The 27,838-nt window shown below is 50.9% G+C and overlaps 7 protein-coding genes across 7 annotated transcripts; 4 read left to right on the top strand and 3 right to left on the bottom strand.

Moving 5' to 3' along the window:
- Window positions 1-1,919: 1,919 nt before the first annotated feature.
- UHO2_01973 (uncharacterized protein) lies at window positions 1,920-3,746 on the bottom strand (the record flags this gene model as incomplete). The annotated part of the gene is made up of 1 exon (XM_041559410.1): window positions 1,920-3,746. One exon carries the CDS (start codon window positions 3,744-3,746, stop codon window positions 1,920-1,922), a length of 1,827 nt encoding a protein of 608 aa, XP_041415344.1.
- A 392-nt stretch (window positions 3,747-4,138) lies between these two features.
- On the top strand, window positions 4,139-5,207 carry UHO2_01972 (putative RPN8 - 26S proteasome regulatory subunit; the record flags this gene model as incomplete). Its single annotated transcript, XM_041559409.1, has 2 exons — window positions 4,139-4,159; window positions 4,248-5,207. The coding sequence occupies 2 exons, from the start codon at window positions 4,139-4,141 to the stop codon at window positions 5,205-5,207; spliced, it is 981 nt and encodes a 326-aa protein (XP_041415343.1).
- A 518-nt stretch (window positions 5,208-5,725) lies between these two features.
- On the top strand, window positions 5,726-8,278 carry UHO2_01971 (uncharacterized protein; the record flags this gene model as incomplete). Its single annotated transcript, XM_041559408.1, has 1 exon — window positions 5,726-8,278. One exon carries the CDS (start codon window positions 5,726-5,728, stop codon window positions 8,276-8,278), a length of 2,553 nt encoding a protein of 850 aa, XP_041415342.1.
- A 120-nt stretch (window positions 8,279-8,398) lies between these two features.
- Window positions 8,399-12,877, bottom strand: UHO2_01970 (uncharacterized protein; the record flags this gene model as incomplete). The annotated part of the gene is made up of 1 exon (XM_041559407.1): window positions 8,399-12,877. The coding sequence occupies one exon, from the start codon at window positions 12,875-12,877 to the stop codon at window positions 8,399-8,401; it is 4,479 nt and encodes a 1,492-aa protein (XP_041415341.1).
- Window positions 12,878-13,516: 639 nt separating this feature from the next.
- UHO2_01969 (putative cAMP-dependent protein kinase catalytic subunit) lies at window positions 13,517-15,598 on the bottom strand (the record flags this gene model as incomplete). The annotated part of the gene is made up of 1 exon (XM_041559406.1): window positions 13,517-15,598. One exon carries the CDS (start codon window positions 15,596-15,598, stop codon window positions 13,517-13,519), a length of 2,082 nt encoding a protein of 693 aa, XP_041415340.1.
- A 4,295-nt stretch (window positions 15,599-19,893) lies between these two features.
- UHO2_01968 (putative MRPL38 - mitochondrial ribosomal protein, large subunit) lies at window positions 19,894-20,381 on the top strand (the record flags this gene model as incomplete). The annotated part of the gene is made up of 2 exons (XM_041559405.1): window positions 19,894-20,002; window positions 20,092-20,381. The coding sequence occupies 2 exons, from the start codon at window positions 19,894-19,896 to the stop codon at window positions 20,379-20,381; spliced, it is 399 nt and encodes a 132-aa protein (XP_041415339.1).
- Window positions 20,382-21,314: 933 nt separating this feature from the next.
- UHO2_01967 (uncharacterized protein) lies at window positions 21,315-22,973 on the top strand (the record flags this gene model as incomplete). The annotated part of the gene is made up of 2 exons (XM_041559404.1): window positions 21,315-21,366; window positions 21,520-22,973. 2 exons carry the CDS (start codon window positions 21,315-21,317, stop codon window positions 22,971-22,973), a joined length of 1,506 nt encoding a protein of 501 aa, XP_041415338.1.
- Between the last annotated feature and the right edge of the window lie 4,865 nt (window positions 22,974-27,838).

Genomic DNA, 27,838 nt, shown 5'->3' with positions numbered 1-27,838 from the left:
TGTATTTGCCATTGTTCCCGAGACCGAATATAAATGAGTTGAGCAGCGAGGACATGCCAAGAAGCTTGGATGGATGTTTAGCCATGGCAGATCCGAATGCCAAGGGCAAAAGCAGCAACATCATGGGAAAACACCGGAAGCTGTCGTAGCAGCTCGTGTCACCGAGAAGCTTGTTGTAAATGAGTTACGGAACGACAACTGTTCCGACGTCCCAATTCCAAGAAGTACATGCAGCAAGGGCTGATGCGATGCAGAAGACGTAAGGAAGAGCCAAGATCAAGAGTTCCTTGCTTTTGGTGTTCCGACTTTTCGGTTCTCGTCGCGCCGGTCGGTGTTTTAAGTGAGCGAGCAAACAGCACTCGACAACTTGTAGACCGGGGTTGGTGCTTTTCTCGCATGCACAACTTTGCCGCCACTGTATGTAAGCCACATGTGAGTTTTCTCTGTCTATTGTTCGGCATCGACCGGGCCGATGCCTCCGACCTCTCTGATGTTTCCTAATTTGCAATGGAGGTTCTCCCGATGGGCAACTAGGATGACAGGATGAATCTCGATCGGGGAGGTCGTTTGAGACCAATCGATGCCACACGTTTTCAAAGCAGCAACCGACAAGATTGCTCAAACAAGACAAGGTGTGGTCACAGACAACCTAAAAGAAAGCTAGTTTGAGCAGAATCATTGCTTTTCCCTGGGTAGGATGCCGGATACGCATGACAATGAGGCTCAGAGAACACCTGTAGAACGAAGATGCAAAGGAAAGGCAGAAGAGGTGAGGAAGTCAGCATCCTTGCAAGCTCGACGACGGAGGAGTGTTCAAAAACAGAGGCCCTACGACCAACGACCTCTGCCGCATGGTATCGAAACTCACCCTTTGTGCTAGGCACATCATCAGTCCCAGTCCTACTAATCGCCTCCTTAATCGCCAATGCCAATGCCTTAAAAGCCGATTCCGACCTATGATGATCATTATCACCCCTCAAGCAATCCACGTGAAGCGTTACCCCTGCCTCCATCGCAAAACTGTGGAAAACATGAGGGATCATTTCACAGCTCAAATCTCCGATCTTTTCCCTCTTCAATCCTAATTCCGCCACACAATAAGGTCGGGAACTAATATCGATTACCGCTCTACTCAATGCTTCGTCCAGGGGAGCATGACCGGTCCCATATCGCTTGATGCCTTTGACGGGTCCGAGAGCTTTCTTGAAAGCGGCACCAAGAGCTAGGGCACAATCTTCGGCAGTGTGATGGTCGTCAATCCAAAGATCGCCGTCGCAGGTGAGAGTGAGTGACATTCCGCCATGCTTTGCTAGCGCGTGCAGCATCTGTAATGCATGAAATATGCGAGGCAGGAGTTAGTATAGGGGATCAAGAGGTGAGGCTCGGCGGAGAGGGCGAACGTACGTGGTCCAGGAATCCGATTCCGGTCTTGACATTGATGGTTTGAGGAGCGAAAGTGGGATGGGTGTCGAGGGAGAGGGAGACTTCGATCATGGTCTCGTTGGTAACACGAGAAACGGTTGCGCTTCGAACTTCAAAGTTACCTGTAGATGCTGTTGATTCCATCTTGAACCTATAGCGAGTTGTGAGTGCTTGGAGCGTTGGTTGAGATAACGATAGTGGCAAAGGAAAATGTCTGTGCAGCTTAAGACACAAATGACTTGCTGCTGCTGCTGCTGCTGCACTGTTCACAGTTTCTTCTCAGCAACCCTGCAGTACGTGTTCCGACTTCCGAAGTATTTTCACGCCGCGCTTAGAATAGTTGATACTCAGCACAAGACAAAGGTAAGGTTTGAAGGAGGTCGGCATCAGTTGATGCTGGGCATCATGGTTGTTAAAGCTACGTGATATTGAGCAAAGTAGTGTCTGCGAAAGGAAAGAGCGAAGGACTGCAGACTAGAATGGAGTGTAGGCCTTCGTCAAAGCATCCCCTTCAAAATCCAAGCAGCCATCTTCACCCGTCGTCTAACCTGTCTTTCAGGTCGTTGGAAAAGCTTCTCATCCACCACATCCGTCGCATTTCGCTGCAACGTCTCGAACTCCTCCCGAAACCTCTGAGAAAGTTCCTTCGACTTGGTAGAGATCAAAAACGTGCATTCGAGATCTAAATCAGCTGACCTTGAACCGTAATTGCTCGATCCCACATGCATCATTGTTGGCGTAGACTCGTCCACCAGCTCCGATGACGGTGGTGTATACCAGATCCCCTTCGCATGATAAGTCCAGCCGTCTTTGTTCCACTCTCTAATCTCCACTCCTCCTTGATTCACATCTCTGCCATCCTGGCCCAAGAGGCGCCTCGACCGTTGCAGTGCCTTCCAGAACTGATACTCATACCATGTGTAAGCTTCCGGAATCCACCCTGAGACGCCTCTGGATTGGAAGAAGCCATTCGCTTCGGGTGCCGCACAGATGATCTTGACGATGGCTGTTCGTGCAGCTCTCGCCCGCAACAAAAGGGCTTTGTAGGGTTTGTACAGGGAGAAGTAGCCCGATGTCAGACCGAGGTTAGGGGGCTGACCCTGTGCGTCGGGAGCTTCGAGACCTAGGCTGAGGACCTTTGGGATGGCTTGTGTTTCTTGTCTGATGTGTAGCGGTCCCATTTGCAGTAGCGGTAGGAGGAGTGTATCTGCACTCTTCTCGCCTGAATTTGTCTTTGAGTCGGAAGAGGACGAGCGGTGATGCCATTGACGTGTGAACTCTTCCAACGACTTCGTCGCCGCGCTGGTCCATCCGGGCTCTGCATATGGCTCCAACGATGCTTGACCAGCCAAAAGTGCCGGACAATCCTTCCCGCCGTCCCATATCAACTTCCAATCCGGCGAAGCTCCTTCCGCACTCCTCCCTTGTACCGGTATCGACTCGAGCTTAAAGCTGAACCGCCCCACAGCATGCACCAGCGAGCAGAGATAATCAGCAACCTCCCTATGCCTCTCAACCAGCAAATACCTATCCCTCCTGTTCGTAAAGTAGTCTCGACTCAAATTAGCTCCGCTGAGAACAACATCATCGTCAAACCCATAGATCTTCATATGTTGCAAACCCCAACCTTCGTTAAAGCGTTTGCCTACGATCTTCTTCAGCAAGCCTTTGAGGTTTGGTGTGTGGTAGAGTCGAATTTTGACGCGGTCGGGGTATCGAGCATGGAGCTTGGAGACGAGGCTAGCGCATGATGGTGTTGGATGCGCTTCTCGTGTGCCTCTGAGGGCGTCGACCAGGATGGTCAGTTGCAGTGCAGGGTTGCGTTGTAACGCGGATTCTAGATATGTGACGAGCTCTGTCTCTTCTTTGCCGATGTAGAGAGATGCAAGGAAGATGCGTTCTTTGGCTTGACTGATCTTGGTTTTGAGGGTTTCGTAGAAATGTGAAGGGTCTCGGAGGAGGTGTAATTGCTCGCCGGAAGCCGAAAAGAGCGGAAGGCGGAGTTCGTCGGCGAGTTGTCTTGTGAGAAGGTATGGATCTTGCTGCGATGTGCTGGGTTCAGGTTGATGTACATGGGTGGTACTGTGAAATGGTCGTCGAGAGGAAGAATGGGCGTCCAGACGTGGTGTTTTGAGAGTTCGTGGTAGGACAGGCCGCGAGCTGTAATGTGCAGCTAGGGCGCACCTTGACGTGGCGAAGTTTGACCGTAACAGGCTCATCTCCATACCAGCCCTAGAGGTGCAACGAGAGATAAGGAAAGCGGCTCCAGGGTAAAGATCGTAGGAGTACGAGAGGACTAGTGGGGGAGCAGCTGGACCCTCCATTCACAGGACAAGAACAGAAGAAACATGCTTTTTCTGTAAAAAGTGGAGTACGCAAGCTCCGAAATCCGAAATCCGAAATCCGGCCGTGTCTTCGGAACTCGGCGAGTTGGTGTGAGCTGCTAAGAGGCCCGCGTTTGTGATCGGGCATGCGCGTCGTCCTGTGGCCTGAAGTGGAGTTCAGGCTACAATTCCAGAGTCCAACACTCCTCACCTTCACCACATCCACCTCATCTCTTCCACATTCTGATCATCATATCGTTCGACCAAACATACATCTGCATCAACTTCAAGCTGTCTTGACGAAAGATCGACCGATCCACTCATCCCGCTGAAATTCTCGCTCAGCTAAGCACAGGTCAAAGAGTCCCGAAGACAGAACTCAGTACCTCAAGATGCCGGCCACTACACAAGAGGTAAGTTGATCTCAAGGATGCAAATAGGACTTGCTCGACCTTCTACTGACCATCTTTGCTCTATATGCTCCACTATTGACTCCGACAGACAATCAGTCTCTCCAGCACAAACGTCATCATCCACCCTCTCGTGCTTCTCTCCGTAACCGACCATGCCTCCCGATCAGCCTCAGGCTCGCGCAAACGAGTCGTCGGTATCCTCCTCGGTCAAGACAACGGCAAAACCATCAACGCCGCCAACTCCTTCGCAGTACCCTTCGAAGAAGACGAACGAGATGCCAAAACATGGTTCTTGGACCATGACTACATTACTGGCATGATGGAGATGTTCAAAAAAGTCAATGCCCGCGAAAAGATGGTCGGGTGGTATCACACCGGCCCACGACTCCGATCCTCGGATCTCGAAATCAACGAACTGATGAAGCGATTCATTCCCCGACCTGTCATGGTGATTGTCAACCCGAGACAGAGGGATGTTGGAATCCCAACCGACGCCTATTTCGCCGTGGAAGAGATCAAAGATGATGGAACTGCAACGCAAAAGACATTCATGCATGTTCCTAGTACGATCGAAGCTGAGGAGGCGGAAGAGATCGGTGTAGAGCATCTCTTGCGTGATATCCGCGATACAACAGCTGTGGGAACCTTGTCGACGCGCGTTTCGAGCCAGTTATCGAGCTTGCGTGGTTTGCAATCGAGGTTATTGGAGATCAGAGATTATTTACAGGCGGTGGTGGAGGGGAAGTTGCCGGTAAATCATCAGATCATCTATGATTTGCAAGATATTTTCAATCTGTTGCCGGATCTGGATAAGAACAGTGAGGCAGCAAAGTCGTTTGCGGTTGATAACAATGATAGGTTGCTGGTGGTGTATCTGTCGAGTTTGATTAGGGCGGTGATTGCGCTGCATGGTCTGATTAGTAATAGGAGGGAGAATGAGAAGGGCGAGGAGGAGGCTTCGAATACGATTACGAATGGAACTTCGGCGAAGGAAGGTGCTGATGATGCGAAGAAGGAGGATGGGAAAGAGGAGAAGAAGAAGGATTAAAGCAGAACGTCAATTGTGACCCAGATCTTTCGCAATAGCAACATTACCCGCTCTTAACACGATTGATACATGACGAATCTGTTCAAGATGGGTCGAGTCAAACGAAAGGTGTTGGTTCTAGCTCGAGTCTGATTCGACTTCGAATGGTTCACGCAATGATCTTCTGCCTCATTGCAATTGCTTTTCGTCGTCCAAGTAGGCTTATCGTCAGAAACCAGACTGTGAGAATGCTCCTCCATCGTCCATCATATACTTGGCCTTTCTTGACCACAGACAGGGCGCTGTGCTGGAAATGTGATCTTCTGATGAGCTGTGTTCGAAAATTGTGCGACTTTCAATTTTTCGCGCATTGACCTCCACTTTGCTGCCTCACGCTCGAGTCTGGAAGTTTTTGGTGATTCTCATTAGGTTGCACCCTTTCACTCCTCTTACCTTCTGCGCTTGCTACTTCTCTCCTCACTACCGCCGTCCGAGGGAACCAAGCCGGTCTTGACCCTTCCCAACCCCCCTACTTCACGATGTCCTCAGACTTGCTGATCCCAGAACCCCCATCCGAACCCCTCCTTCTCCGCTGGTTCCGACGTCAATCGCACCTCCTCGCCGAAGAACGAAAAGAAGAACAAGCACAATCCAAACTCCTCCTCTCCAAAACAGCACCTAAGACCCTCGAGAAACATGGCCTTGCCCTCCTCAGTCTCGGTGTCGCATCCATCCGTATTGGTGTAGGCGCCAAGCTGCTAGTCGAGTTTGAGAGGCCATCTGCGCATTATTCCAGCCCGAACTTTCCACCGCACAGTTTCAGGACGGGTGATTTGGCTGCGGTACTGGATAACGGAGCTGATCCACAGGCTACGAATGAAAGTGGACTGTTGTCGGGGGTGGTGTATAGGGTGAATGATACAAGAATTACGTTGGCGATCAGTGACGGGAAGAAGGGGGCGGGGGGAGGAGCCAAAGGGTTGGGTTCGGAGGGCAAGGAGAGAGGAGGGAATAAGAGAGATGTTCGTAATGGAGATAGTAACAAGGTTTCAGGTAACGATCTGGATTTGCCGGAGAGGATAAGATTGGTCAAGGTGGCGAATGAGAGCACTTTCGATCGGCTGGAGAATACGCTTGATAAACTTGCGAAGACGTTGGGTGTGTCTTTTGCTAATGGCGCTAATGCTGGTGGCGATACTTCGGCTGAAGACGAACCGCCCACGCCCTCCTCCTCCTCATCGTCGGGTAATGCTACGAGTTTTACGCGGTCGCTGTTCGGTCTAACTCCTCCAACGTGGAAAAGCATCGATCTACCCCTGCCACCATTCAACCCCAACCTCAACACCACTCAACTCGACGCAATCCGACACTGCCTCTCAGCGGACCACTTCTCACTAATCCACGGTCCACCAGGTACAGGTAAAACAACAGCCATCGTCGAACTCATCATGCAGATCGTAGCATCTAACTTCGGCGCCACAGAGCCAAATGCTCCAGTCCGAATCCTAGTCTGTGGAGCATCGAATCTAGCCGTAGACAACATCCTCGAACGTCTAGTCGGCTCGCCCGAACACCGCGAAGTGTTCAAAAAGAAATTGATCGGAGTCACACGCATAGGTCATCCCGCGCGCGTTGTCGCCAATCTCGCAAGCTCTACTCTTGACGCACAATGTACCACATCCTCCGAAGCGCAGTTGGTGAAAGATATTAGTAAGGAGATAGAGGGGATCATGTCAGAGCTCAAACCCTCCTCTAACCCCGCAGGAAACAAGTCTACGAGGGGACAACCAAAGGTTAGGGGTAACGATAGGAAGAAGCGGTGGGAAGAAGTTCGTGAGCTTCGAAAAGAATACAGAAGGAGGGATAGACAGGTTACGTGCTCAGTTTTGGACAGGGCGCAGGTGGTTTTGGCGACTTGTCATACAGCGGGAGGGAAGCAGTTGGCGAGGAGGGAGTATGATTGGGTGGTGATTGATGAGGCTTGTCAGGCTGTGGAGTTGGGGTGTTGGATTCCGATATTGAAGTGTAGGGAAGGAGGGAGGGTGGTATTGGCTGGAGATCATTTGCAGTTGCCGCCTACGGTTAAGTCCAATATTGGGATGTCAAAGAAAGGTAAAAAGAAGGCGGTTGCAAGCAAGGAAAAAAATGCAAAGGTGAAGAGTAAAGATTTCGAAGCATCAAAGGAAGTCAATAATAAGCAAGAAGAGGAAGAAGAAGCTTCAGTCAGTGATGACGCCGACAACATTGCAGAACGATTCTCCTCCATATTCCTGAAAGATCTCCCCCCTCGTCGACTCCGACCACCACGAACACTCGAAACAACCCTCTTCTCCCGTCTCCTCGGCCTGTACGGTCCAGGGATCAAATCCCTCCTTTCGATCCAATACCGAATGAACACCTCCATCATGTCATTCCCCAACCTCTCCCTATACGAGTCCAAGCTCACTGCACACCCATCCTGCGCCGATATCCGTCTCACCGATCTCTCCAACCTCCACCCCCTCACCGACCTGGAAGATGAGGAGGAAAAAGAACTCCTAGCACCAGTCGTATTCTACGATACCTCTGGATGCGAGTTCTACGAAACCACGCCTTCCCCGGAAGAAGGTCTCCTCTTGGCGGACTCCAAATCGAACACGCATGAGGTGGAGTTGGTGGTGAAGCATCTGGAAGAGTTGTTCGCGAGAGGGGTAGTGGCGGGACAGGTTACGGTCTTGACTCCGTACTCTGCGCAAGTGGCGCTGTTGCACTCTGTGATTCGTTCTCATCGCTTTTCTGCCCCGGAGAATGGGGGAGGGGAGGTGGTGAATGGGGAGGAAATTGAGTTGGGGACAATTGATAGTATGCAAGGCAGAGAAAAAGATGTTGTTATTATCAGTCTGGTGAGGAGTAATGCAGAGCAACAAGTTGGGTTCTTGGCGCAAAAGAAGAGACTCAATGTTGCGATTACAAGGGCTAAGAGACAGTTGGTGGTGGTTGGAGATGCAGAGACGATAGGGAATGCAAAAGATTTACCCGACGATTTCCTGCCAAAGTATATGGAGTGGTTGGATGAAGAGGCGGTTGTTCATCCTGTTGTTGCCTCCATTTAAAGTCAAAAAGCTCGCTCACTGGGCACAGATAGCATCGCAAAACATTCTTTCATGTTTCATTTGTGCTGTGATCGAATGTGAAGAACACTGAGTTGGAGAGAATGTGGGAGAAGGGGTGAATTAGGCACTCCTATCAAGCAACACCATCCGCCACCGTCCATCAGCAACCTCCAATTTGCCTCTCGGCACCCTTCGATTCGCAATCATTCTAAACTTCATCGCAGCCAACGTCGGATTCTCCCCTACCCCACCAGCCAAAATCTCCTGTTCAAATTTCACCAACTCTTCAAACCTCGCATCATCGTCCTCCCTACTATAATCCCACAGCTTCTCCACCGCATCATTCGCTATCTTCTCAATCCCATCCACCGCCTCACTCACCTTCCTTGCTCTACCCCTAACCGTATTGGAACTTGCACAGAGCAAATGCGGCAAAAGCTTCCCCGCATCGGATTGTAGCGTCCCCAACCGATCTTTGAGAAGCTTCTGAATGGAGCTGTAGAGATAATCTTCTTCGAAAATGGTTCCTTTTTTGCCACCTGCTTTTTGGCGTTCTGCCTTTTTCTTGAGTTTAGCTTCCTTTTTACGAGAGCCTGATGTGGTGGAGAACGTTGCAAGGGAGGATTGCTGCGAGACGATGGAGGTTGCACGTGTGTAGCGTGTGAATTGGGTCATCTGGGTGGATGTGTCGGACATGATATCCAAATTGTCCAAAGCCGGGTCATTCTCGAGTTCTCCACCATTGTAGAGTCCACCTTCGGCTTGGATAGCAGCACGTTTCTCTCGCAGCTCTTTGATCCGGCCGAGCTGTCTGGTGAGCTGGTCGTCCATTTCGGAGACGTCCTCTAGGAGGGTATTTGCTGATTCGATGAGCAGTGGGTGGAGAGTGACTTCGATGAGATCGAGTCGGTTGTATGTCGTGAGAATGCGCCGGGCTTCAGAAAAGTCGCTGCCACGGCAGAGAAGTGTTACCGCTTGTTCGACATCGCGAACGTATTCGAGGCAAACACGGGCTGCTTCGATGTACCGACGCGACGTCTCTAGTTCGTCGACGATGCTTTTAGCCATAGCGACGATCTCAGATGCGGGCAGCTTTTCGACAAATGCAAGTCGGATTGCTTCTGCCCAGTTCGTGCTCGATCTGTACGCATCCAGCGCTTTCCTGGTTTTGCCGGCGAGTTGGAACGCTGCTCCAGCATCATCGAACTTTCGACGCGTGAGAAGGTATTCTCCGAACAACTCGTATGCGTCTCTCAACCGACTTCCCCCCTCATTACCGTAGAGCTCCAGCGCCTCGTGGTAGAGTTTGTGCTTATCAACATACGACGATGCTTCGCGATGGTGGTCAGCCCCAGACTTAATCAGCCACGAGAGGGCTTTAGCATGACGACCCAAGTGATCGTCAATACGGAACTTCTGATACTCGGGCGGCGACAAAGTGCGCAACTCGCGCAAGAACGGCAAATATTCCCGCGGATCTTTACGCTTAGCATGTTGCGCAACCATCAGTGTCAGCGTGAAATCGTACATCCCCAACGCAACGTCAAACAGCTTATCGGCGTCAGCGAGGAAGATGATATATTTGACCGCTTCTTCTGTTGTCTCTGGATCCTCTTGTTTCAGCCGCAAGAGGAGGGATAGACCAGCTTCGTAATCGGCGGGAACCTTGCGCACGTGGGTTGTGAGGATGGATTGGATGTACTTGCGCGAGTCAAGCTTTTCGAGTTCGGCACGAATTGCATCGCAGACTTTGTTGACTTTGCCTGCTTTGCTTCCAGCAGTGTCAGATGAAGTGCCGGCGGCAGGGGCAATCTGAGCTGTGAGCGGCTTGTAGAGGGTAGTTGTGACATCCTCATCACGGAGGCCGGAGAGGAAGAGGTTGAGATAGTCGACATCAGCGACCTGTTGGACGAAGGTAGCTACGTTGGCCATGAACGACTCGGGATCGTGGTCGTAGAGGATGTTGACGTCCATACGGTGTGTGCGGCAGATGCGGAAAGCAGCGCCGTAGCGTTTGGCGTCGATGTTGCGTCGGACTACCTCGAGCACAAGAGGGCGAGGGTAGATCGTTTCGAGGTTGCCACGAGGCATTTGCAGGATGAGTGACATGGCGGAGGGAACAGCAGTGACGATGCGACTACCGCGCTCGACTCGTCGACCCAAGTCCACAGCTTCTGAGGTGTTGCCTGGTTCTCTTCCATCGTTGCTGCTTGCTGTCCACCGCAGAGAGGTCAAGGGGAGGAACCTTGCCTCGTGGGAAGTGTTGGTCCAAACCAAGAAGACACCGACCAGGATGAAAGATGTTGCGTCCTTTGCGATGACTTGACTTTCAGCAAACAGGCGACCGTTAGAGGCCAGACCGATGACCTTGCTATGCTGACCCGCCTTACCGCTTGCGAGGATGCGCAAGTCATTGCAAAAGCGTTCAATCTTTGTCAACAGCTTGGGTTCAGAGTCGGCGAGTACGTGCACCGCACCGTCCTCTCCTTCGATGTAGAAGCTCGGCGACGTTATTGACGATGGCACGAATGGGTCAGACACCAGACGTCGCTTTCCGTACCCCGGCATCTGGATGGACTCCGGAGAGCTGACCTCGATTGAATCGGCGTTCTTGGCCTGCACGAGGTCAATGCGGTCCACGACAGCACCCTGTTCTTCGGAGCTGAGTACAGCAACTGAAATCTTGCATGTCTCGCCGTCCTTCAGCGAGGATGCAGACCATCCTGCAACAGCAATCTGGTGAGCATAGGCTGTCTCTCCAGAAAGCTGTACCGTAGCAATCAGTTCTGGCTGTGCCACAGGCTTACCTCCAACTTGAAGCTTTCCACCTACAACACCCCACTCAAATCGCCAAACCTGAACGTATCCATTCTGGAAGACGCTAGCCTTGATACCAACAGCATCGTCAGCAGTTTTGCCTGGTAATTGAGACCATGCCGTGTGACAAGGCACTGTAACTGCCTGAGCTGAGCTCGCCTTCATCGAGGAGCCGGCAGGAGGTGTCAGAAGGCTGAGCGACGACATCGGCGGTGGCACGTTCTGCATTCGGAACGGAGTCAGCAAGACTGCTGCGCCATCCGCGACAGCGACGCAAGCGACATCGAGAGGAGGTCGACCGGAAGAAGTGACTGTCTCAAGGGCAAAAAAGCACTGTTCGACACGATCAGTGTGCGCAACGAGCAGCTGGAGAGGGTCCTCAGAATGCCACTTGACCTGCTCAACATTGCTGTTTGAGGTCGAAGCGACAAATTCTTGCTTGAGGTACCAATGATAGTTGCCCGTGGTGTAGATTTGAACAACGTCGTGTGGAGCATCGCCTTGATCAGCGCTTGTGACTCGAGTGAGCCAGACTGCAAGTGCTGTGCCATCAGCGTTCCATGCAAGTTCTCGGACATAGTGCATTCGCGTCCATGGACCTTCCTTCTGGGACTCGTTCCATCCGATCTGAGTGCCTTCCGGTTGGGAGGCAGACTCTTCTCGCAAGCTGAACTCGCCGTGACGCAGACCATTTCGCTCGAAGAAGACAACGTCATGTCTGCCCTTGCGTCCCTGACTCCACACCTGACCTTCTACGTCTGATGGTCCGAATCTTTGTGTGCTTGCGATGAGGTTGCCGATGGGTCGAAAAGCGAGCGTCTGAGAGATTCCGCGAACTGAAGGATCGGAAGTGGCCGACAAAGCGCCTGTCCTTGAGTAGATGCGAATGATGCGATGCCATGATGGCTCTGTCATGGTCTCGTCCAGGAAGGGTTCGAGAGAGCTGATAGCAAAGAAGGCACCGTCGCCTCGCCAACTGATGCGTGGCCTGCCATCGTCGTCTGGGAGCCTTGGTCCTCGCGTGTCAATCTTGCTCTCCTTTGCAGCTGCAGCGGCGGCCGCTGCAGCTGCAGCCGCCGCTTTGCCTTCTGAGCCATGAAATTGTGTAGCCTTGCTGCCCCAACCAACATCGACAGCTTCATCTTCCCCAAAGCTATCGGTTCGAAGGCTGACTTCGGAGAGGACTTCAAAGTCTCTTGTCATCAGTAGCACCTTCTCGCCTTCCCTTCTCCTTGTTGATGACTTGTTCTCTGGTGTCTCTGATGTTACGATGACCATCAACTCGTCATCTGGGCTCCATGCTGCAGCTGTAATACCTTGCTCGATGGTTCCCACCACGGAAGGCTCTGACGTTGGGGCATCGTCGACAGCTTCATATCCGCTCGGAAGTGGCAAAAGAAGCAGGTCGCCGCCAGCTGAGACCGTGCAGAGTGCTGGCTTATTCTGCGCTTCTTGCCCGCCATCCGAAAGGTAGTGCAGGTCAATAACATCCCTTGGACTGCGACCTGAAGTCGAGGCAACAGCGGTCGATGACCCTGGCAAGTCAAGCAACCGACCAGGAACAAGCAAAGAATTAAACCTCATGAAGCCCAGACCATCGTCGTTAGCTCTTAAGAAGGTAAGAGTTACATCTGCTGCGTTTGGAGAGGTGCGAGAAGTGGCAATGGCGTAAACTGAGCCGTCTTCGAGGTCGGTGGCTGTTGCTTCGATCCTGAGGTTTGCTTGCGGAGAAGTCGACGGCAGCGCAATAGCTCGGTGTAATAATACTGAAAGGTTGCGCATTGCTGCGGCTTTGTTACTGAGCGATCTTCCTCAAAGGATGCCGATGCTCTGTGTCGAAGAGTGTCTGGTGAAGAGGTGTAGTTGTCGGAAGGTAACTGATCAGAAGATATGGACATCAAAAAATTGGGAAAGTGCACTGATCTTCGCTTCAAAATATGACTGCTCCAGCTTTTTCTTCTCGTGACGTTTGTGTGGAGCGAAGCTAGAAAAAGGCGTTAAAAATTCTAGACCAAAAATCTAGAAAGAAAAAGAAAAAGAAAAAGAAATAAAAAAAAGTGAACAATCTTCGAAGCGCCTCACGCAGTTCAATCTCGACCTCTCCTTGCTTACTTGTGAAGTTTCTCTCGCTGGCACTAACATCGTAGAGCTTAGAAATGAGCCCTTCCATATAGACAGCAAAGATGTGAATTAAAGGTAGACATAATAATAAAGTAAGCACCGGACCAAATACGTGCTTTGTACGCTCTCTACAGCTCGAGAATAGTAAAAGATATGCTAGATGCCAGATGCTAGATGCTAGATGCTAGATGCTAGATGCCAGATGCTAGATGCTAGATGCTAGATGCTAGACGAGAAAGGCAGATGCGAAGGAATGCGCGGAACCCGTGCAAAAGCGAGACATAAAAAGAGGTAGCCTGCTTAGAAGTCAGAGAAAAGCTCAGGGTAGGGGCATTGGTTACCAGCATCGGTGCCAAAGAGATCAGGCATGGCGCTGGGTCTCGCCGGCTCGTACTTGCTAAAGTTGGAAGTGTCACCTGGTTGACCAAGGTAAGGTACGATGGGAGGAGGGATCTTGCCCTCCTCCAATGCCTTCCAGTCCACGCCGTAGAACCAAGGGTGGTTCTTGACATCGTTGGCTCCACCTCGAAGGTTGCCGAGACGTCTGCTTCGGTCCGATGTCAAGAGGCTCGAGATAAGGTCGCGTGAAACAGGATCAATACGTTCGGGGAACACCAGCTTGCCAGCCAAGATCTTTTCATAGATGAGGATCGGGTTAGGGTCATAGAAGGGTGGATAGCCTGCGAGCATCTCGTAGAGCAAGATGCCAAGCGACCACCAATCCACCGCACTTCCATGACCGCTGCACTGAATGATCTCGGGTGCCAGATACTCGGGTGTACCGCACAGCGTCCAAGTGCGATCTTCCACTTCCTTGGCAAACCCAAAGTCGGTGATCTTGGTGTACCCGTTCGAATCGATGAGCAGATTCTCGGGCTTCAAGTCTCGGTAGACCACCTTGTTCTTGTGAAGGTACTCAATCGCAAGAACGATGGTCGAGATGTAGAAGCGAGCAACATCGGCGGAGAAATGACCTGCCCGACGGAGGTAGGAGAAGATCTCGCCGCCGACGACATACTCCATGAGCATGTAGCAGTTTTTGCTGTCTTGGAACGACGCGACCATGTTGACAAGGAAGGGGTGATCCACCTTGGTCAAGATGCTACGTTCGCTGTTGATGTGCGAGACTTGCTTGAGCATGATGACGTCGGCTTTGGCCAGAACTTTGAGTGCAAAGTATGCGCAGCGATCTGTGGCTGGTCGATCCTTGAGGCGGACTAGCAACACACGTCCGAAGGTTCCTGTCCCCAACGTGTCAATGACCTCAAAGTCAGACAAAGAGTAGTCGCGACTTGACAGAGGTTTGGTGGGAGAGGCTGGCTTGATCTTTGATGCGATGATATCTTCCTCCGGTTCTGTGACTACCGGTGTCGACGACGACTTGGAAGATGATGCTGAAGAAGCCGGCAAGGAAGATGTCGACCATGATGATGACGAAACACACTTGTGTGGTGCGGCAGCAGCGTAAGCCGATGCAAGATCCGACGCAAGTTTCCGCGAACATGCGGATGGCGAGATGAGAAGATCCTCCATCATCTCGATGTCGAATGAGGAAGTGATCGAGGCCGAGACAGGTGGCCCCACTGTAAAAGGTCGTTTTGCCGGTGCCTCCTCGATCGAGATGGCTGGTCTTGAGGTCGAGTTTAACGCCGGAGAGGTGACAGTGTCCTGGCTCGGACGATGCTGTTGACGTTGCTGATGCTGCTGTCGCCGCAACCTGGCGCGCGTGACAGCGAGTTTACCTTGTGTTGTAGCTGCGGGGAAGGCCTCGAGCGGTGTCCAACCTTCTTCATCCTCGGTACGAATACCTTTGTGCAGTTCCATCGCTTGGGCACCGTGTGCCTCAACGTGCCACCCTGGTGAGACACGTGGTATGAGTTGGGCCTCTTCGGCGGCAAGGAGGGGATTACGACGAGCGATGACATCGGGTGCTTCCTGCGAGCGTCGTCGTGCTGCAGCAGATTGGCTTGCTCTTCGTCCAGCTTCAGCGCTGCGGCTCATCATGAGCGGCTGCATAGCATCGGGAGCATTAAAGGCATGCCGTGTCGCAGGTACGGTTGAGGGGTGAGTGGGAGTGCGGCTTGTTGATGCTAACGAAGACTCTTGCGACATCTGCAATCCACCGACGAAGGTCTGTAGACCGAGGACGAAGCGAGCTCGGGATGTGCTGGGAAGAGCTCGCGGTCGTGATGATGTCGAGGCTGAAGCGCATTCTCCACCGTCGTCCAAGAAGCTGAGTCGGCGCTGTTTGCCTTGGGCGACGGTGTTGGGCTGTGTTGGTGATAGGGCAGAGTCATCATTGCAAGTGGTGTCAAGTGTGTCGCGACCAGGCAACGGCGAGCCGCCCTGGAGAGCATCATCATATGATCGTTTGAGCGTCATACTGGTGTTGAATCAAAGCTAAGATGGTGGTGGAAGCAATGTTGTGCGACGCAAAGTCCAGACAGCAGATGATATCGACGATAATGCTGAGTCGAGCGTTTGCTGCTGGTCGTAACGAATTGATGAAGACGCTTCAAGAGTTGGTCGCTTGGGTGGAAGAATGCAGTCGAGTTGGTCGTGTGCAAGTGATGAACGGAGCGATGTTGTGCGCTTGTGCGAGAGCAGAAAGGCGACCAATTACCAGCTGATGTGCATCGTAGTGCTTATAGGAAGCAGGAATGGGTCAGAGCAGGGGTGAACGCTGGTGCTGGTGCTGTAAACGGTGTGAATCGAGGTCGAATGTGTGCGAAATGAGGTGGTCGGAATGAAGGCAGATGCAAGGCCACACAATAGACTACTGCAACGGAATAGCGTCAAGTATTACTGTGTCTGTGAGAGGGCCTAGAACCAGTGAAATGGTGTAAGTGTGTGTTTGATGCTCGATCGGTGGGTTGTTACCTCAGAAAAGTGCGGGATGGTAAAGAGATCAGAGCGAAAGGACCGATTGTGCGAGGATGGGGTCGAGGTGAGATGCAGCGCAGCAAATGAAGCGGTCCAATTGTTACTGCGTCATGTGAGAGAGAGAGAGAGAGAGAGAGAGAGAGAGTGTGTGTGTGTGTGTGTGTGTGTGCGGTGGATGTGAGTGTGGCTGCAGAGAGTGAAGGTGAGGAAGGCGAAGGGTGCAGGAAAAAGTCTTGGGCTGCAAAGAGCGGTACAGAGGAGGATTCGTTGGAGAGAAGGTGTAGAACTTCTGTGGAGCGCTGCACTAACGACGATCGAAGCGGGAAGCTAACGAGAGAAGTAGAGCAGAGCTCAAGGCAGGTATGCGTCAAATGTCGCTTCCAGGAGAGGCGCAGCCGCAAACAAGTGACATTCGACAAGGCGACGAGGTGGCGGCAGCGGTAGGACAGCTTATCAACAGCATAAAGGCAACATCGAAGTTAAGGCTGTGCGGCTTGTGACACAGACTTGTCTAGCTAGGTTGTATGCTGAAGCGAGCCAAATAGATTCGTTAGACTAAGCGGGTGCAGAGAAAAGAAAAAGAAAAAGAAAAAGAAAAAGAAACCTAACTTTTGCAAGGGCAGCAACGTCCACGGCAAGGACCTCAAAGACCAGCTGAGTTTTAAACGAGGTTAAGCGAAGTCGGCGTAGGGCGTAGACGCTGACCAAGACCCTTTTCCAATAGTAGCAGTTGGGGGTTGACATGTTTTTGAGAGGAAGGTAACATATATTGCTTACTAATGATGAGTGGAGTGTGAAAGTATAGTGAGAAATGAGCCAGCCAGGTTCCTTGGGCCGCGGTTGGTGAGCTCATGCTTATTAATCGCACAATCGCGTCAATTGGATTTTTTTCTTTTTCCAAATTGCGCAGTCCAAAACCCGAGTTGGACGTTGACAAGTTGACAATGGCGTTGCTTCCGAACCACCGCCACCTTTACCTCCTCAACGTACTCGCTTACGAGTTCGTCGTTGGTCGTAGGTAAGTAACCGAAACCTCTCTAATGTGTTCCAGACTGCCTGTCTGAGCACGCGTCGGAAGTCCTTTACAGACCCCTTTGATTCTCTCGCATAAATCTTCACTACCTTTTGTTCGTCATCACTCCTCTTTGATCATCATCGCTCCCCTTTGTACTTAGGAGCGCCCTTCAGGCGCTCAGCAGAACACAGTCAGACATGTAAGGTATATATGGAGGGAATTCGCATTTCCCCCCCCCCCCCCTTCACTTCTTAATTTCAAGCTTCCCTTCTAACGTACCTGAAGGCCCTAGGAAACAAATGCCGAAGGAAAAAAGAAACGAAAAAGATTTAAAATAAAATAAAATTGGTATGCGAGAGGGAGACAACTGCATTGCAACCTTCGGTTCCCGGCTCGGATGACTCTAAGACAGTGATAGAGAGTGTGAATTTGACCACCAATTTTGTCATTGCGGCTCGAACCAAGTTTCCATACAGTCACATTCGAATAGCATGGAGGCCCGCAAATGTCGCCCTCTCCCACACTAGTCACGATGGCCAGGTCGTGCTTCAAACCCACATGAACAGCATCTTCGGAACGCACGAGCGAGGGGGACAGTTAAAGTCTAACAGTGATCACGTTCATTTTATTCGCTATCAGCCTCACCGCTGCTCAACCTGTTTCTAAGAGAAGCTAGCCTTGCCGAGGGACAGTTGGGCGCCTCGCTTTGCACGAGTTCGAAAAAGAACGGAGAAAAACAAGTTGGAGCACCTCTTGACTCCTTTTGCATCTTTTTCTTGTTTTTCATATTCGATGCCTGACTGGCGAAACGCCTTGCAAGCTGAGTCAAACAGCAAAACTGATCCAAAAGAAAAGCCGCAACACAGTCGCTAACCGCAGGCGATGCGGCGGAGGTCGAGCCAACCTTCTGTTCGTCAACGAGCTCGCATCGGTCCCGGCGACCGGTGCAAGCCACTTTCATTATTCGACTTTAGTGCCTCTTTGAAGCAAAGTCGAACTCTCGCCAAAGAGCATGAGACCCACCGCATCGGCCTTATTGTGTCACTGTACCCGATTCCACCAGAACGATTCGGCTGTATGCTCATCTTTGCCTCTTCCTTACGCTGAGCCTCCAACATTTGATGCAGTCGTTGGTACCCACCAGAAGACTGGTGCGTCAGCTCATCATCTAGTGTCGAGCTAGATGTCAGTCAGGTCTTTGAATCGACGGGATCCTAAGGTCGAAGCAACAAGGCCTTGACACTAAGAAAGCAAACATGCACACCCTACTGCTCCATTCAATCATTGGCGATGCAGACTGTTCTATCTAGCCTCGTCGCAAACTTAGTACGACAAGACCCTCCGAAGCGTTGCCGAGATGGCAGGTCAAAGAAAGCCTCGTTCGGTTCCGATGCTTTACGCCATCTTCCTCTCTCGCCACAACCTCCCTGCTTTCCATCACTGCTTCTAACACATCGACAGCCAAGGCTGGGATAGCTTCACTCCCGACCTTCGGAAACACCCGACCATACCAAGTCTCAACCATTCCGAGCGGAGTCGAATGCACGCCCCAACACTTGACGGTGACAGGCTGTCCGGCCTTGCCGTGTGAGCGAGCTTGCAAAGGCGTGACAGCGAGAGTTGAGATCGTCGTGGGGTGCAGCAGAGGCTAACTTGAGTCCACTTATCCTTTCACCTTCCCGCTCCTCTTCCTCTACTCCAGCTTCTGTTTCTCAGCTCGACGACATTTCACACACCGCTCGCCTTCTTTGCCTAACCGAGCTCGCCAACACTGGCAATATCAGTTTTTCCGCATAAAGATGTTTCTCTAGAATTGCAACTCGGCTTTCCCTCTCTCGTTCCCTTCACTGCAGTACTTGATCACACAGTCTGTCGTACCACGGTTCAATCGCACTTGTCGCCTTGCCCTTCTAGTCAAGTGATTGGAGCAAGGGGTTCTGCCGCTTGCCAGCTTGGCGGAGAACTCTCTATCAGATTGCCGCACAACGGAACGGCAGCAAATACAGCCGATCCCGAGTTATCCAATTCGATAAGGTCGATGCATCTGACAAAGGACTGCCTAGCTCAAGTCGGCGACAGCGATAGGCGAGGGCATCAGTGGCTGCATCAAATTGCATCTTCACGTTATAACAGGATGAGCTCCGTTTTCCGTGTAGGGTTGATTGACTCGTTTGCAAGCCTCTGGATGTTGTGAGCGTCACGGCTCTTGATCTCTGCCAACACCCTATCTTCAACCTGAGTGGAGGGCAACACTTGGATTGCTGAAGCGCTGAGAGGAGAAGTGAGATAGGCGTCGGGGAGAGTTGTTTGATACAAAATCTTGGATGCTTTGCGGCACTGAAGTGGGAAAGAGACAGCAGAGGTTAGCGCTTCGCTCCGGCTCCGGCTCCGGCTGCCCTTGTCAGAGCGCTTATCGCGTGCACCACTTTTTGAGCTGCGGCATAAATCGGTGATCCCGATCTCGTTTTTTCCTGACGGTTCCGAAAATGCGGTACATTTTCGGATATCGGAAGACGCTGCCTTGCAACATTTTACATTTTCTTCCTAACCTGTTCACTTTGCATCTGATATCGACAACAAAGTTGACGATAGCGACGACAGTGACAACCTAGTCCCTTACGTATCGGCCTCAGACATTGCCTGGATCCGCCTATAACAGCAATCTTCTCCAGACTTTCTATAGGGACGCCACGCCAATCCAGGCCGTCTGATCTTGTCTCAACCTGGGCAAACACTCGAGCCTGCCGCATCAAACCACCATCATCTATACCTAGCCGTCATGTTGGGCCTCAAAGCACGCATGGCCATCATTGACAACTCCGGTGGGCTCATCGCAGAGTGTGTCAATGTGTTGAGAAACAAGACAACGCAAGGTCTCGGTCGAGTCGGTAAGTCTTATCCGCACCCTCTTTTTTTCTCGACCCTCCGTATACTGACATTTCACTTCCATCTATCTTGCGCTCCTTTTCGCTTATAGGCGACGAGATTGTAGTCGTCGTACAAAAGGCTCGTCCAATCTCTAATGTTCCAGGTCAGGCCGGCACACAAAAGGTGCGAAGAGGTGACGTTCGACATGCCGTTATCGTTCGAACGAAAAAGGAGATGACCAGGCCAGATGGTCGTGTCATTCGATTTGACGACAATGCCTGCGTCCTTCTGAACAACAAGAAGGAACCATTGGGGACTCGCGTTAACGGCGTTGTTGCTAACGAGCTCCGTGCGGCAGGATGGGGAAAGATTGCGAGTTTGGCGCCCAAGGTCATCTAAACATGTCCCTCTCTGCGTCTCAAAAGCATCATCACCAAGCACTCGGGCGATAAGTAGCCCACAACCATTGTACTTTTAGCATTTGCGCATCCGCATCAACTTTGTCACCAATACACAAGATCCAACGCCTGGCTGTAAGGGAACCAGCTTGATCAAAGTATAGTGCTTGATCTGTCCCCGAGAACAGCTCTTTTTTACCAAAGCGTTGACCGACGGACGACTCGAGCTGGAGCAACTTCTTAGACAGAGTGATGAAGTTACGCTTGCTGGTCGAGCGAGCTACAATCTTCTCTGTACGACCTAAACTATGGGTTGATGGCCAAACACGAACGGATCGCTTCGACAACCCTGATCTTTTCCAATTGAAGTCAGGTTCAAGCGCAGACTGAAGCCACTAAATCCTCTTACAAACATAGTTAGTATGCCCGCCATTCGGCACCTCGCAGCCGGTTTGAGTATCGGCTCCTAACAAGTTGACCAACAGCACGTTTCCATCGCTGCCTTTATGGTTTCACGAAGGGACGAATCGAGTTCTGGAAGAAGAATCTGCGGCGGCCTCCCAAGAGCTTGAATTCGGCAGAAAAAAGAAAAAAGGAAAAAAGAAGAAAAAAAGCAGCAACTGAACCTCTTGGTGCTGGCGGTGGAGGTTATAAGCATGGAAGCAGCACGTTATGGAGGGCCTTACCCAAGACGATCCCATGTCGGACGTGCTAGGAGAAGAAAGACTCATTGAAACAAACTTGCCCAGATCTGAAAAAACGCCTTTATGCTCGCTTAATCACACGTCACTGTTTGTTCCATCTTCTCATGAGGCAGTGTGTGCCCTGCGCAGTGTTTGTCTTTTATCCGCCTGATTGTCTTGCTGTACCATCTGACTGGCGAGATGAAGCCAGCTGATACTGTATTGGCTGAATCGAAGTCTTTTTCCGCGCCATGTCTTCTTATCGTCTCAGTCACGAAGATGGCTACGTCACTGGTCAAGCTTGTATACTCAAGGCTTCCAATCCAATGGACACAATGTGAAGAGCCCTTTCATCTCTATCTCCTCCTCCGACCATCACCACACCCAGCCTCCGCAACGTCTGACTGGGAATGCCAGGCGCAACATCGACGATGGTGTTTCGCGTGGCACCTACAGTCAGAAAGCCACTGGTGGCTAGCTGGGAGCCCAACTTTCGACCGGCGGTACCTACCACCTTCTTCTGCTTAGCATGGATCTTTGTGCTGTGCTTGACCTTACCATCTCGTTCTCCAACATGGCGTCTCATACGACTGGCTTCGTTCCCGGCGATAGCCTCAATCTCGCTTCAGCTTACCTTCAATCGGACATATACGCTCGGCAACCCACTCCGTGACCTTGCCATGCCGACCATTACTTGGACCATCGTGTGCAAGGCGGTAGAGATCTGTCTGGTCTGTTCAAAAGGAGGTCCCCGTCAGATTCGACCTTTCCTGCCCAAAAGCAAGTTTCCAGTGTCGAAGATGGACCCAAGCGAATACGCACAATACGAGTGGAAGGAGATAGAGTTCCCGCAGCTGTTCTCATGGGCTCGTTTGATGTACGGCCTTGACACGCTCGGGCTAAGACGTGTTGGTACCAGTCCGATCCTTCCAAAGCAAGGGAGAGCGTTGGAATGGTCGAAGCGTGGGCTCAACGAGTGGTCGCGCTACCTCAAAGTCAACAAGTGCAAACCCGAGGATATACCAGCTCATTCGCCAGTAAGACGATTCGGACAGCCAGAGATGCCATTCCTTGCTGCTGCGCTACAGCTGCTCTTCATGCGCTTCTCCTTCCAATGGCTCTACGCTCTCGCAGCTGCAACCTCAGAGATGATCAGCGTCTTGGGCTTCTACATCCCAGTTGGGTCGCCCCAATCTCGCAAGCTGTGGTATTCGATTCTTCCATCAACCTTTACAAGCAAGCAGTTCACTCTGCTGGGTGTGCCAACATCTGCATTTGACCTACCTTTGCTCACCCGCCTCGGCATGGTCCTGAGTGTGGGCGGCGCTGTCTGCCTGTTGGGCGCTGTGGCTGAGGGAACCATGCTGCTGTTCTGGAATCCAAAGCCAGCCACATCCTTCCTGTCTACTTTCAACCGACCTGTCACTTCACCCGGCCTTGCACATCTTTGGGCACGAAGCTGGCACGCCGCTTCCCAGCGAGACTACCTCAACATAGCTTCCTTCATGCCTTTCTCTCGATACGAGCCATTGCAGTTGCTCTACGTATTCTTCTGGTCAGGTGTACAACACTCTTGGATGTTTTCAAGGCTCCGTACTTCTCCTACAGCTAAGATTACACTCCTCACGGTCTTGACAGGAATGCTCGATCAAGGTATGATCACCTTCTTCATCAGCCAAGGCGTCGGAATTTGGATTGAAAAAGCAGCACTTGATGCGATCCCAGCAGCTTGGAAGAAGCAACGTTTCCTCATCGGTCTAGCTAGAAGGTTGTGGATGTTCACAGTCCTCGTGTTTCCAGGCATGCTTTTCCTCGATAGCTTATTGCGATGCCAGCTGATGACGAAGGATATCTTGGACGGATTCGGGTTGCGGGCACTGGGGTTGATGGTTCAAGGCAAAAAGTACTAATTCGTTTCACTTTCATAGCATAGTCATGGTCAGGGACGATTCATAGATTGCACTTCACCTATCAGCGAGTATGTGTCTTGTGCTAGCTGCCTGAAGTCTACATTGAGTCGTGAACCTGTCGAGGATGTGAAGAATGAGACGGGCGGTGGCTAGCACATGGCAAACTTCGACCAAAACCCGCCATGCAGGTGAGCGAGAGCCGACTGCGCGATGTCGCGTTTCGCAACCGAGTAGTTAAAGATTGTTAGAGTAAAAGACACCACTACATTGGGGCTACAATCAAGCTCCTTTCAAACAGATGTATGCTAACTGCAATGCTTGAATGCATCAAATGAACTAGGACTACAAATGTGTGTATATATAGCTTCACATCATCCATGAGAATGTTGAGTATCCTTAGGCAAACCAAGTGTCTGTCCTGCTGTGCTCTTCAACTGTTTCTCCTGCAGATTCCCTGAGTTGTTTCTTCTACTACATCATGCTCTCTGCATCCCTGAGTCAGCTTGTGAGTAAGCAGCTTGTCCTTTCACATGGTTGTCAGAGGTCACGCACCTGAATCCTGAAATCTGTAGTAGAATTACAACTACTAATGATTCTATCAAGAACTGTGGTAAAAGGCCATTATTATGATTCCTGCTGAGATCTGTTGTAGAAGCCTTCTATGACTTTTCTCACTTGGATATGTGGTAGCTTGGTTGTTATTGCAGGTCTTGACTGACTGCTGTGGACACTCCATCCAGAGGTAGCTCAGCACAATCAATAACTGTAGATATGTTGCAATGACACCAAGGTCTGGTGCCAATGAGGTTGCTTCGACACAAGTGTCCAGTGTGTCAATAGAATGAGAGGTGATCCCTGGACCACAGCAGACAGCTGCCTTTGGTTCTATGATTGAGAGAGCTGGACTGCAGTGTGAACTGCCTTCAGTGTTGATTGTTATCTGGACCACAGTTAATACCACCTTCAGATGATGTCAATGAGCAGTGATACAACACATGTGCTATGTAGAAGCAATGCTCTGCAATTGCAACTGTTGATGGAATACTAATGTATACTTATGTGAAAGCTATAACTAGTAATGTATGGTGTAGAGTGGATGGAGCTCCACTCGACTACTATGATGAGAATGCAAGGTCATATATATAGACATTTCCCCAATGTCACCTGCGACACTGCTACTGCTCTAGGAGGTCCTCTCCGACACTGCTCCTCCTAGCCGTCCTGACTACCTTGTGATGTCGCTCTCTGGCACTGCTTCCTGTCCTTCCTGCAGATGGGAGTTGCTTCATCATTGATAGGGGCCACCCCCACTTCATCTGAGTGGTGACTCACCTCCTTCTTCATCTCTCCCATCCTCCTGCTCTGAGTTCATTGTCGAGTTGGCTCCTGTCATGGGCCTGGATGCTCAAGAAGCAGGAGGGTCACTGGTTCATATGGAAGGAGCACAGGTATCGAAGATCTAGTCGATACCAGTAGAGAGCATGGTCATAGTGCAGTCTCCATGGAGACCATGGACTCCTATGGACTCACATGCAAAGGAGGGCCAGGCACAGCCACGAGGAGGACCAAGCTCAAGGAGCAGGCACAGCCACAAAGAGGACCAAGCTCAGATGGTTACCACTCAGGGGCTCGAGAGACAAGAGTCAAAGGAACTGTCACTGGTCAAAGGAGAAGGAGCAGTGTATAGGACACTAGCAGGCAGGTCCTGAGGAAGAGGAGCAGTGTCGAAGGAGTCGACACCAGGTCATGAGGAAGAGGAGCAGTGTCGAAGGAGTCGACACCAGGTCATGAGGAGGAGGAGCAGTGTCAAAGGAAGTCGACACCACTCAAGAGGCACAGGGGTGCCAAGCAGGAGAGGCCCCTGAGCAGTACTCGATGAAGAAGGTACTCTCTGGAGAGAGAGCAGGAGCAGCATCGCTGGCGATGCTGTGAAGAGGTATATAACCATGCTTTCTCATCATCATAGGTCGAGTGGATCCTCATCCACTCTACTCACCATACAACTAGTCAATACTTTAGAAACATAAGTACTCATTAGTTACAGTCAGCATAGCAGCAATCTATCAAGGTTGCTCCTCATCGTAGTGTGTGTGTTGTATCACCACTACCTGACATCCGTAGGCGCCTCATAGCAGGTTAGCAGTCCGGATATAGATAGAACTGAAGGCAGTAGTCCACTGCGGTCTGGGGATCACTTCAAGCATCAAAGTCAACACACTGGACACTCGTGTTGATGCCACCAACCTTATCACCAACACCATCAACCTCATTCTCATCAACACCCACCAACCTTATCACCAACATCATCAACCTCATCATCATCAACACTCACACCAGACCTTGGTGTCATCATAACCGAAGCATTGATATTGATCATGCCGAGCTACCCCTGAACGGAGTGTCCACAGAGGTCAGCCGAAACCTACAATAGTATATACAATGAACGCCCCCTGCTGTCACTGCGCAACTTGATAGTCACTGATACTGAGACAACAGCTGTCGCACAGTTTGATAGTCACTGAGTATCCCGACAGACCGACCTGGGTTTCAGGCGCGAGACCCCTTGACAGCTCCCTGCTTCATCAGGGTGGCAAACCCAATGTCCTCAACATCTTGTCCTGCTGAGTGTAAGCGATCGCGCGCCTGAAACCAGGTTGGGTGTTGTAAGCGATCCGGTGCCAGAGACTAGCTGAGGTTGATTGAGTAAGGTCTACTCGATATGATTTGCCTAAATGTAACCAAGTGTCATCACCTAGTAAGTCTCGACTGACCACCTTGAACACTCCATTCAGAGGTTGTGTGGCACAGATGTTGTTTGTTGGTGAGTGGGTGATACACCCTCCCCTACAGTACGAGTGTTCATAGTACTGTTGATAATGCTCTTGGATGTCAACTGGACCGCGATATGCTAATTGCCTACAGAGGATGGGAGTTACTGGACTGCTGGTGTGAAACACCACCTGCAATAACTGACTGGACCGCTGGTGTTGAGCAACACTGCCTACAGCAAGGGACTGGACTGCTGGTGTTGAAGAACACTGCCTACAGTAATGAACTGGACCACTAGTGTGAAGAACACCACCTACAGTTGTCGACTAATGGTGATACAACACACACATTGAGAGTCATTGCAAGAGCACTGCTATTGCGATGATATGTAACCGAGTAAGTATAGAGTAAGTAAGTTGAGTTCAGAGTGGATGCCAATCCACTTGTATGCTATGTAGAATGAGAGTATTTATATGTCCAGTTGGTGTTTTTCCCTCAACACCTATCCTGCTCCTCTTGAGGGGCCTTTGTCCCCTGTTAGGCATTGCCTTGCCCTGCTGGCACCAACCCCTTCAATACTGCACTCCTACCATTTGCTTGGCATAAGGGTTATGCAACACTGCCCTCTCACCTACATGCTCTCCTTCTGTCTGATGTGTGATGCCCCCTTTCGGCACAGCTCCCTCTTGACTTAATCATGTGAATTCCCTTTGAACCTTGTGACCTTACCCCCTGGTCATGTGGTCACATCAGCACAGTTCTGTCTCGACTTGTTTGGATCGGCCAACTAGTTGAAGTGTGCTGATCCAACTGACTCCGACATCGGCACAGCTCCAAATACTTGTTCGGATCAGCTGACTAGTTGAAGCGTGCTGATCTGACCGACTCCGACATCAGCACAGCTCCAAATACTTGGTTGGATCAACTGACTAGTTGAGGCATGCTGATCCAGCTGACTCCAACATTGGCACAGCTCCAAGTACTTGTTCAGATTGGCCAACTAGTTGAGGCATGCTGATCCGGCTGACTCCGACATTGGCACAGCTCCGAGTACTTGTTCGGATCGGCTGACTAGTTGAAGCATGCTGATCTGGCTGACTCTGACTGATCCCATGAGATTGATCTGGATTCCCAGGGTTCGATCGATCTTGTAATTCATGTGTGCTGCCAACCCAATTAATCTCATTGATCCCTGATGGTTTTTGGCTCTGATCAATCTGGTGCACCCTTCATATGTTGATCTTCTGCACACCCTTCATATACTGCTCCGTTATGTGACATTACCATAGCTGCCGCTGATCATTTGGCGCACTCTCTTGCGCAGGCCAGCCGTCCCTGTGACAGGTGTTTCCATTTGGTGTCAGTGGGATCAATTGAGTAAGATCTACTCAGTATGTTTTGACTAAATGTAACCAGATGGCTTTGTACTGGTAGGTCTTGGCTGACTGCCTTGAACACTCCATTCAGAGGTTGCATGGCACATCTGTTATTCTCTGGGGGGAGAGTAGTACACTCTCCTTTACAGTACAAGTGTTTGTAGTACTGCTGCTAATGCTCTCTAATGTCATCTGGACTGTGATATGCCTATCACCTACAGAGGACAGGAGTTACTGGACTGCAGGTGTTGGACACTGCCTACAATAACTGACTGGACCACAGATGTCAAGCAACACCACCTACAGTAAGGAACTGGACCACAGGTGTTGAGGAACACTGCCTACAGTTGATGCCTAATGGTGATACAACACACACATTTGAGGTGTTGTTGCAAAGCTCTGCTATTGCAATGATATGTAACTATGAGTCAAGTAAGGAGTATGTAAAGTATAGAGTAGAGTGGATGAGGATTCACTCATATGCTATGGTAGAATGAGAGTATTTATGCATTTGCTTGGTGTTGCCTGTGACACCTCTCCTACTCCTCCTGAGAGGCCTTTGCCTCCTCTCTACACTCTCTCTTCTGCTGGTGTCAATCCCTTTGATGCTGCACCTCTACTGCTCACACAGCATATTGGTTTGTGCAATACTGCCCCTTTGCCTCCATGCTCTTCTTCACCTGGTGATGTGTGTTGACCCCTTCAACACAGTGTCACAGG

The sequence above is a fragment of the Ustilago hordei genome, assembly GCF_900519145.1.
Source record: "Ustilago hordei strain Uho2 genome assembly, contig: UHO2_contig_03, whole genome shotgun sequence".
Classification (NCBI taxonomy): Eukaryota; Fungi; Basidiomycota; class Ustilaginomycetes; order Ustilaginales; family Ustilaginaceae; genus Ustilago; species Ustilago hordei.
The sequence above is the reverse complement of the archived record's forward strand: the minus strand, read 5'-3'. Positions and strand labels throughout refer to the sequence as shown.